Source organism: Wolffia australiana, chromosome 13, assembly GCF_029677425.1.
Source record: "Wolffia australiana isolate 7733 chromosome 13, ASM2967742v1".
NCBI lineage: Eukaryota > Viridiplantae > Streptophyta > Magnoliopsida > Alismatales > Araceae > Wolffia > Wolffia australiana.
The window spans coordinates 2,532,323-2,543,710 of NC_135847.1; the positions used below are offsets into that span (position 1 = coordinate 2,532,323).

Here is an 11,388-nt window from a genome sequence, read left to right on the forward strand (position 1 = left end):
ATGATAATATTTCTACTTATAATTTTTTTAAAAAAACAAACATAACTCCCATACCATGCACGCACCATCCTCACACGACCATCTAAACCCATCTCTCTCTTTACCATCATTATCATCATCCAATCCAGAGGTAAAAATTTCAGAGAGGTAAACATCTTTCTCTCTCCATTTCTAACAACCAAAACATGATAACATCTATGTCCCTCCATATGTGTATAACTGATACGACCCCGACGTATCTAAGTCTCTTTCATCAATTAGCCCAATAGGGGCATTTAGGTCATTTGGACCTTTTTTAATCCCTTTAAATAGAGCAGCCCTCCCTTTAGGGGGGCGAAGAAGTATCATCAAGAATGAGTCTGGCTCCCTCCGGCGACGTCCATTCCGCCGGACCCCTCACATAGGCGACATCCACTCCGCCTGCCCCCACCTGCTGTAGTCCATCCCGGCACGCCGACGTCCATCCCGGCGCCCTCTCTCTCCCCTTCCCGTCTTCTCCCGATACGAACCAACTAGGTTCGTATCAATAACAAAATATATATAGTATCATAACAAAACCCAAAAAAGAAAAACTAACGACGTCCACATCATTCACGCATCATCCTCACAACATCGTCTAAAGACAACCAAAAGTCACACAGCCCTTCTTCGCCATCATCATCGTCCACATCATCACCATCATCCAATCCAGAGTTTAACCTCTTTCTCTCTCCATCCTTAACAACAAAACATGATACCATCTCCCTCTATCGATATACAATAAAAAATCTATAATAAAACAACATGGAGCACCATTCAGTCACCATCTTCACACCACCATCTAACACACAACTCTTCTCCATCATCACCATCATCCAATCCAGAGGTAAACCTCTTTCTCTCTCCATCCTTAACAGCAAAAACTTGATACCATCTCTCTCGCTATAAATATATATAATAAAACATATATAGTCTCATTTTGAAACCGAAAAAAAGAAACTAACTGGTACCATTCAGTCACCATCTTCACACCACCATCTAACACACATCCCTAAGGCACACAAATCTACTCCAACATTAACACCATCCAATCCAGGGATAAATAGCTTTCTATCTCCATCCTGAACAACAAAAACATGATCCCAACTCTCTCTCTTTCGCAAAGACATATAATAAAATATCTTAAGTATCCTTTAAAAACCCAAAAAAAAAGAAACTAGCAGGTACCATTCACGCACCATCCTCACATCACCATCTAAAACACGCAGCCCAAAGTCCCACAACCCTACTCCATCATCATCATCATACAATCCAGATCCAGAGACTGACCTCTTTCTCTCTCCATCTCAGCAACATAACCAATTTACCATCTCTATGTATGAATATATATAATAAAACATCTATAGTCTCCTTACAATACCCAAAAAAAAAACCCAACGGGTACCAATGCCTGCACCATCACCATCAGACCATGCATGCAAAACACCATACAATCCAGAGAAAGATGCCAATCTCCCTCCATCGTCAACAACATAACCATGACATCATCTCTCTCTCTATAAATATATATATATATATATATATAATCCAACATCTATAGTCGCCTTACAAAACCCAAAACAAGAAAAGAAACAAAACCCAACACAGGCCCATGCATGCACTACCATGCAAGCCAAACAAAGGATCAAAGATTCAAGAGTGGGGGCAGAAGGTGACGAGATAATCCGCGCCAGTGCAAGTCAAGATGCTGGAAGGATCGTCGTAAGCGTAGGAGTAAGCCGTGGGGCAGGCATCCTTGAACATCTTCGAGTAGGACGTCGGCCGGCAGTTCTGCGGACCGCCGAAGCTCCCCGTGCAGCAGAACCGGTCCGACCCGAAGGCCGAGCAAGCGCTACGGCAGCCCACCACCTGGCCCGCGGCGCGGACCGCCAGGCCCGCCGGGCAGCGCCGGTTCAGGTCGGCAGCGCACCCGGCGCGCGCGCAGCGGCCCGAGCCGGCGGGCCGGACGGGCTCGATGGCTAGGCCGAGGTTGTAGCCGTCGACGAGGCTGACGTCGTAGAAGTCTTGGGTCGGGCCGAGGGTGAGCTCGGCGAGGGTGGCGGGGGGGACGCCGCCGGCGCCGGCGCAGCGCAGGCCGGCGGCGCAGTCGGCGGAGGCGCAGCGACCGAGGCCGGCTCGGTCGAAGGTGCAGTCGAGGCGGGGCCAGACCCGGCCGGACCAGGCCGCGGGGAGGGCGAGCGAGCGGGAGTGGCCCGGGGCGAGCTCGAAGCCGCCCGCGGCGAGGATGGGGTGGCCCGCGCCGGGCTGCAGGCCCGGCCAGACCGTGTGGGCGCAGGCGTTGTAGAGGGTCAGGGTCCGCCCCTGGCTCTGCTCCGCTCCCGCCGCGGCTGAGATGAGAGAGAGATGATGATCATGATGATGATGATTATAGGGACGACAGTCATTAGTCAGTCAGGATACTGTTGGATGATTATAGGGAGGATAGTCAGTCAGGATACTGTTAGTCGTGATATAGGGTCGCGACTGAGATGAGAGAGAGGTGATGAAGATGATGATGGTTATAGGGACGGTAGTCAGTCAGGATACTGTTACCCGTGATAAACGGTCGCGACTGAGATGAGAGAGAGATGATGATGATTATAGGGACGATGGTGAGGATACTGTTACTCGTGATATACGGTCGCTACTGAGAAGAGAGAGATTATGATGATGATTATACGGACGGTAGTCAGTCAGGATACTGTTACTTGTGATAAACGGTCGCGACTGAGATGAGAGAGAGATGATGATGATGACTATAGGGACGACGGTGAGGATACTGTTACTCGTGAAGTTGCGACTGAGATGAGAGAGAGATGATGAAAATGATTATAGGGACGATAGTCAGTCAGGATACTGTTACTCGTGATATACGGTCGCGACTGAGATGAGGGAGAGATGATGATGATGATGATTAAAGGGGCGATGGTGAGGATACTGTTACTAGTGATATACGGTAGCGACCGAGATGAGAGAGAGTCGATGAAGATGATGATGATTATAGGGATACTCTTACTAGTGATGTACTGATACTGATTCTGATGGGGGGTGTTTAGATAGGAGAGAGATGATGATGATGATACCGAGGACACTGATTCTGATGGGGGTTAGATGAGAGGGTGGGCTGGTCAAAGAGTAGAATGATGATGATGAGATAAGGGGTGAATTAGAGAGAAGGATGATGATTATGATGAGGGGATAGGAAATGGGCCGATCTGAGAGTAGAATGATGATGATAGTTCTGAAGGGATTTAGAGAGAGAGAGAGAGCAGTAGGAAGATGATGACAATACCACTGCTGATGAGGGTAAGAGAGAGGTCAGTAGGAAGATGATGATGGGATAGGGGGTGGGGTTAGAGAGAAGGATAATGATATGATGATGAGTGGATAGATGGGGGCGGTAAGAGACTAAGAGTAGAATGATGATGATGATGATGAGAAAGGGAGTGAGGTTAGAGAGAAGGATGATATAATTGATGCTGATGGGGGTCAGAGAGAGTGCAACAGGAAGTTGATGATGGGAGCAGGGTGGCTGTAGAGATTTAGATGATAATGATGATTTAAAGGATGGAGTTAGAGAGAAAGATGATGAAATTGATGATGATGGAAGTCAGAGAGGGAGAGCAAAAGGAAGTTGATGATGAGATAAGGGTAGCTACAGATGACAGAGTTAGGGAGAGAAATGACGTAGATGACAAACGGTTGTTGAAAGAGGAGGGAGATGATGATGATGAGTATGATGATGAAATTGATGATGATCATGACCATGTGAAGTTGGACGGTGATGATGGGAGAAGGCTAGATGGGAGGGGGTTAGAGAAAAAGATGAATGATAGATGGATGAGACATGGCAGAGAGGGATATAGAGAAAGGTAGAGAGAGATAAAAAAGTCAATAGAGACAGAAAGACAGAGATGAACCAAATAGAGAGACAGATATTTAGAGAGAGAGAGAGTGGTTTGAAGGAGGGAGGCGGATGGCAGAGAGAGGAAGCGGGTGGGATGGGATGGAGAGAGAGAGATATGAGGAGGCAGAGGAGCAGAGTTGAAATGATTTGATTGAGGACAAGATGGGAGAGGGGGGAGGAGAGAGAGATGGATGGAAGGGGGTTAGAGAGAGAGACGAAAAAGAACATGATAGGAGAGAAGCAGCGGAGAGAGAGAACTGAAGTGAAGATGGAGAAGTTGGGAATGGCAGACAGAGATCCAAAAATGGATAAAAATAAATATAAAGATACAGAGAGAGAGAGAGATGAGAGAATGATGTTAATCGTTTGAGGAAGAAGATGGTGAGAGAGATATAGCAAGGGATACTGAGAGGCATGTCAAAATGATAGAGGAGGCTTGAGGATGAAATTTAGAGAGAGAAAGAGAGCAGAAATGGTAAAAAAATCTCCTTGGAGAGAGAGATGCCGGGGTGGTAGATAGAACAAGTTTGAGAAATAGAGAGAGAAAGAGAGAACCCATAGATAGAGAGAGAGAGAGAAAAGTAAGAAACCGGCAATATCAGGAAACTCCATAGATAGAGAGGGAAACAGAGAGAGACCACAATGCCAAGAGAGATACAGAGAAAGGAAGACGGCAACACAGAATCACAGACAGAGAGAGTTGGAGAGAGAGAGAGAGAATGCCGAGCATGTAAGCTGCTGAAGTTTTTAGAGAGAAGAGGAAGTCATGCGGCAAAATGAGAAAACTCCATAGAAAGCAGCTGAAGTTCTTAGAGAGAAGGGGAAACTCTATAGAAAGTGAGAGAGTTAGAGAGAGAGAGAGAGAATGCCGCGCTTGTAAGCAGCTGAAGTTTTTAGAGAGAAGGGGAACCTCCATAGAGAGAGAGAGAGAGAATGCCGAGCATGTACGCTGCTGAAGTTTTTAGAGAGAAGAGGAAGTCCATAGAGAGAGAGAAGAGAGGAGAGAGAGAGAGAGAGAGAGAGGGGATGAGAGAGAAAACGTACCTTGGAGGAAGAAGAAGAAGAGGAAGCCGGGGAAGAAGGCCATCGCGCAGAGCGGAGGGCAGAGAGATGGTGGATGAGAGGAGGGGACGAAGTATAAAAATGGGTGGAGAGATTGTGGTAGTAAATGCCTCGGGAAATGGGAAAGCAATTGACTGGCATGGGCCTCAGGACAGTACATCTACAAACTTGTTCTGATATCTAGAGAGAGATAGAGAGAAGAGAGATAGAAGAGAGTGAACTGAATGACAGAGAGAGGGCTTGTCATCTTGCAGTAACGTGGACCGCGTTGTGCGGATATCTAGATAGAGAGAGGGGAGAGAATGGATGGTAGAGACTAGAGAGAGGGGAGAGAAGAGAGAGAATGGGATGGTAGAGACTAGAGAGAGGGGAGAGAAGAGAGAGAATGGGATGGTAGAGACTAGAGAGAGGGGAGAGAAGAGAGAGAATGGGATGGTAGAGACTAGAGAGAGGGGAGAGAAGAGATAGAATGGGATGGTAGAGACTAGAGAGAGAGGGAGAGAAGAGAGAGAGAGTAGGATGGTAGAGAGAGAGAGAGAAGAGAGAGAATGGGATGATAGAGACTAGAGAGAGAGGGAGAGACGAGAGAGTGGGATGGTAGAGACTAGAGAGAGAGGGAGAGACGAGAGAGTGGGATGGTAGAGAGAGGAAGAGAAGAGAGAATGGGATGTTAGAGAGAGGAAGAGAAGAGAGAATGGGAAGATGGAGAGAGGGAGAGAAGAGAGATTGGGATGGTAGAGAGAGAAAGAAGAGAGGGAGAGAAGAGAGTGAATGAGATGTCAGAGAGAGAAAGGGATAGAAGAGAATGAATGGGATGACAGAGAGATAAAGATGAGAGGGAGAGAAGAGAGTCAATGGGATGTCAGAGAGAGAAAGGAGAGATGAGAAAAGAGAGTGAATAGGATGACAGAGAGAGAGTGAGATGGTAGAGAGCGAGGAGAGAAGAGACAGAATGGGATGGTAGAGAGAGAGGAGAGAAAAGACAGAGTGGGATGGTAGAGAGAGAGGAGAGAAGAGAGAGTGGAATGGTAGAGAGAGGGAGAGGAGAGAGAGAATGGATGGTACAGAGAGAGAGAAGAGAGAGAATGGATGGTAGAGAGAGAGAAGAGAGAGAATGGATGGTACAGAGAGAGAGAAGAGAGAGAATGGATGGTACAGAGAGAGAGAAGAGAGAGTGGAATGGTAGAGAGAGGGAGAGAAGAGAGAGAGTGAGATGGTAGAGAGAGGGAGAGAAGAGAGAGAGTGAGATGGTAGAGAGAGGGAAAGAAGAGAGAGAGTGAGATGGTAGAGAGAGGGAGAGAAGAGAGAGAGTGAGATGGTAGATAGAGGGAGAGAAAAGAGAGAGAGAGAGAGAGTGAGATGGTAGAGAGAGAGAGAGAGGGAGAGAAAAGAGAGAGAGAGAGAGAGAGAGAGTGAGATGGTAGAGAGAGAGGGAGAGAAGAGAGAGAGTGGGATGGTAGAGAGAGGGAGAGAAGAGAGAGAATGGGGGGGGACAGAGAGAGAGAAGAGAGAGAATGGATGGTAGAGAGAGAGAAGAGAGAGTGGGATGGTAGAGAGAGAGGGAGAGAAGAGAGAGTGGGATGGTAGAGAGAGGGAGAGAAGAGAGAGAATGGGATGGTACGAGGGAGAGAGGAGAGAGAATGGGATGGTACAGCGAGAGAGAAGAGAGAGAATGGGATGGTAGAGAGAGAGAGAAGAGAAGAGAGAGAATGGGTCAATGGGATGGTAGAGAGGGAGAGAAGAGAGAGAATGGATGGTAGAGAGAGAAGAAAGAGAATGGATGGTAGAGAGAGAAGAAAGAGAATGGATGGTAGAGAGGGAGAGAAGAGAGAGAATGGATGGTAGAGAGAGAAGAAAGAGAATGGATGGTAGAGAGAGAGAGAGAGGGAGAGAAGACAGAGAATGGAATGGTAGAGAGAGAAAGAAGAGAGGGAGAGAATAGAGTGAATAGGATGAGAGAAAAGAGAGTGAATAGGATGGCAGAGCGAGAAAGGGAGAGAAGAGAGTGAATGGGATGACAGGGAGAGAGAGAAGAGATGGAGAGAAGAGAGTGAATAGGATGAGAGAGAAGAGAGGGAGAGAAGAAAGTGGATGGGATGACAGAGAGTGCTTGTTATTTAGCAGTAACGTGGCCCGCGTTGTGCAGATATTTAGAGAGAGAGAGAGAGAGAAATTAAGAGAAGGAGAAGAGAGTGAATGGGATGACAGAGAGAGATGGCTTGTTATGTATTGTTATGTAGCAGTAACGTGGACAGCGTTTTGTAGGTATCTAGAGAGAGAGAGAGAAGAGAGTGAATGGGATGATTGAGAGAGAGAGAGAAGAGAGGAGACAAGAGAGTGAGTGGGATGATAGAGATAGAGAGGGAAGAGAGTGAATGTAATGATAGAGATAGAGAGAGGAGAGAGTGAATGGGAAGAGAGAGAGAGGTCTTGTCATCTAGCAGTAACGTGGACTGCGTTGTGGAGCCAAACTATTCTGCTGGTTGAGTTGAGAGTTACTGACTTGATCACACGTTCCTTAGAGAGAGAGAGTGGCATTTAGAGAGAGAGAGAGAATATATTCTGCTCTGGGTCACGTGCCTTCAGTGGAGCTTTGTAGGCCAGGGTAGATTTTTATATTAATTCCCTTAATAAACTTGCATTCGTATAAAACCATTTACAGATTCCTGGAAATAAGAAAAAAAACAGAAATGGAGGACAACTGACAAATTAGATGTGTTGATAATTTTTTTAATGGACTTTGCCTTTTCATTGTCACAACAAGGATATACAAAAGTTAAGAAATAGCACATTTGAAAGGATTTCCTCTAATTTTTTGTTAAAACATAAATTTTCCCAGATCATGAGTCAACGAGAAAACTCATGTGAAAGTCTGATAATCAGATGGTAGGAAGTGATCTCCTCACATTTGACTGATGTGAAAATCTAAGGATAATGCTCATCACAATGTCACTTAATTCAAAATATTTCATCTATTATATTTTTTATACCAAAGTGTAGCAATATTAAATATGTGGCAAGATTCCATCACGATGAATTTGATTCTAACTACAACAATGTTGATATTCATGTAGTCAGGATTCAAGCCATTTTCACAACATGGTTCTCCAGTGATAATGATGTATACCAAGAGGTGTGATCAATTAACTAATCAGGAATAAATCGGATGTCATGTGTTAATCAATTCATATCATGCAGTTTTTTAAAATAGGTATGAATCAATCAAGAATGAACTAAAAAAGTGAAAAGTGGATAAGAATATAGGCATGATGTCTTACATTATGTTTGGCTAATATCTAATCCACCTAAGAACAATAATATTCTACATGGTTCTCCTTTTTCTAAATCCGATTTAATACCACAAAATGAGTTGATATTAAGTCAGGCCTTTTAATAAAACTATATGATCACTAACACTATGATGGATGATATTGTTTGAATTTTTGCTTTCATAATAGTCCCTACCTTCCAAATGTGAAAAAAGGATAACAAAATCCAATCATCATGGGGTTCTTAAATATTTCATTTATGAAATAAAACAAATTTCGGTGTTGCCATTTCCTAATCATAAACAATTAAGCCAACTCGATGGGATATGTTAGAGCAAGAAATCTTTTAGTCAACCCATGTTTTTGCTTAATCTCAAAACTAAGGAATCAAGAATCAATAACATTGACATTATGATGCTGATAAATCTCAAAGAGCCTTTCCTCTGAGATATCTTTCTCCAAAAATGTCAAGTGTATGATCAATTTCTTATGAGGTTATTATAAAATGGAAAATAAATTTTTTATATTTCCTAGATTCATTGGCAACTCAAACATCAGGCTTTCCATGATTTATTATGTTCACTAAAAGCCAATTGATTTATTTTAAAAGATAAATTACTGTGGGTATAGCTAGTCACCCTTGTCCACTAGATATGGAAATATTTGACATCACCGGAAAGCCTAATGTGAAAGAATTTATGACTTCATTTTAAGAATAGATGTTTGTGATTTTGCTTCCGAGAAGTAATGTTTACATACGTTTGGAAGTTGGAATGCCTCAAAACCCAGCTACTCTAGAATAAACCCTAATCCAAGAAACCATGCCCCACTGTAATGAAACAACTGTGCATTTGACTGAGTTATATAGGCGTTACAATGGAAGATTCAAGGGTCTTTGATCATTAGATTATTTCGAGTAAAATCATACATAACACCTTCAATTATTAGATTAAGCCCCAAAATTTTTTCAAACTTTATCACTTGCAGGAGATTAACCTCATACAATCTTACATCTAGTATTTTTATCACATCCCTTTCCTAATCAATAAATGCTCCATCCAATCTAAAAATTTTGTTACAACCCCCATGATTTGGCACGAAAATATCTACATAAAACCTTGAACTCACCGTGAGAAAGTTAAATGATTTTTACCAATTTTATATTATCTATTGTAATAAATAATGTAATCTGAACTGCAACAATATATAAAGAGGTAAAAATTAACATACATAACCAAATATTCTCAAATCAGGGAGATCCATCATCATCAAATGACGTATTTTTTGATATATTATTCAACCCCAAATTAAACTCATAAATCTTATTCCGGAGGGAGATACTAGTTTAATATTTTCATCTTTTACTTAACTTTTTTATATAATCAGCATTTGGGTTTGGGATACAAAATTGTGTGGCCTACACAATGCATTTGTTGAAGTGTACAATTTTGTTGAAGGCTAACATATATTATTCTATGAGATAATTCATGTTTGGTTTCAATCAACCTTCAAAATACATTTTACTATTTTGGATAAAATGTGACATGACCTTTGATAGCATGCTAATTATCAAATTAGTATCATGATTATTAGAGTATATGTGTGTTAGAAGCTGGAGGGCCTCAAATATAGGTCCTACAAATTAATCCTGATCAAAGAAATCACGCCTATTGTGATGACATGAATACACATTAGATCGAGTTCTATAAGTAGTACAAATGGACGAGTCTAAGGGTATGTAATATTTATGGGTTATAATTGTACATAACACCTTAGATCATATTCCTGATTCCCCATTATTTCAAGTTTTCTTACTTAAAGAAGATTGATATCATACAATCTTCCATCTAGTGGTTTTTTATTCAATACCCAGCCTAATCCATCCATGCATCATCCAATCCAAAATTTTCATCAAAACCCTTGTTATTATGGCAACATCTCAAAAGACAATCATTGTCTCACCATTGAAAAGGTTACTGATTTTTAGAAAGATATTTAAAGATTATACATTTTAATCAACGATTTCATATGAACTATAACAACATATCAATGCAAATAGTCACAGAAATATCCAAATATTCTAAATCAGAGAGGTATCATCACCATCATATGGTATTTGTTAATTGGGCCTTAAAAAAATTAAATTCCATAAATCTTATTACATAGGGATAATGTAGTTTAAGCTTTTAATTAGTATTTGAATTTGGATATCATATGGTCACTATTTGGATTTAGGGATAATTTGTATTTATTATCACTATTTGGATTTAGGGATAAGGACTTGTGTGGCAAACTAAATATTTCAGTTGAAGTGCAGAGCTTCAGGAGAATATAAATGATCTAAATTTACCTCAATCTCATATGCCCCATATATAAATATTTATATATTAATCTTGGAGATACTGCATATTTGGTTTCATGTATAACATGGTGTACAGTAAGGCAGCCAAGGTTCAATCAAGTTTGAAATACATTCTCACTTTTGTTATAAGTAGCAATGTGCCATTCCAATATTTGAGGAAAGTCAGTTAGATATGGTTTCAATCGCAATTACTTTACATAAATTAATATTGTACAAAAATTTGAACGCTTAGTATGGATTAAACAATAACGGACTAAGAAATAATAAGGAGAGGAGGAGAAGATATGAACAATGGTTTGGTATCAGTTGGGACATTTGATAATGTCATCCATGCATAGTAAAACCTTTAATTTAAATTTTAAATAATTAAAAGAAAACATATTATGCACTTTATCTACATTTATCCAGGAAATTAAGAATATCATCTCCAAACCTAAATTAGAGATTAAAAATGAATACGTAATACATATGTTAAGTCATTTAATTTACTGGTTACTTCTAGTAATTTTGAGGTAAAACTTGGCTAGAATTCTAAAAATATGTTTTCGTACTTTCCCTCATTCAGAAGTGATGATATATTTATGACGTAGGACTAGGTACCAGAGAATAAGAAAATTTAATCATTTTCATTGAATTTGTTTTAGGGCCATATTGAATAAAAAATCTTATATAGGAGAAATCACTTAAGTGAGCAGCCACTAGAAAGGCCATTGAAGTGGATATGTTATAGAAAGGTCTTGATGGCCAAAGAAGACAAAGAGGAGTATTTT

The 11,388-nt window shown here is 41.4% G+C and overlaps 1 protein-coding gene across 1 annotated transcript; it reads right to left on the reverse strand.

The window, feature by feature from the left end:
* Nucleotides 1-1,532: 1,532 nt before the first annotated feature.
* Nucleotides 1,533-5,126, reverse strand: LOC144711204 (thaumatin-like protein). The gene is made up of 2 exons (XM_078585135.1): nt 4,970-5,126; nt 1,533-2,366 (listed from the first exon to the last, which is right to left on the reverse strand). The coding sequence occupies exons 1-2, from the start codon at nt 5,010-5,012 to the stop codon at nt 1,672-1,674; spliced, it is 738 nt and encodes a 245-aa protein (XP_078441261.1). The 5' UTR covers nt 5,013-5,126; the 3' UTR covers nt 1,533-1,671.
* Nucleotides 5,127-11,388: the final 6,262 nt, after the last annotated feature.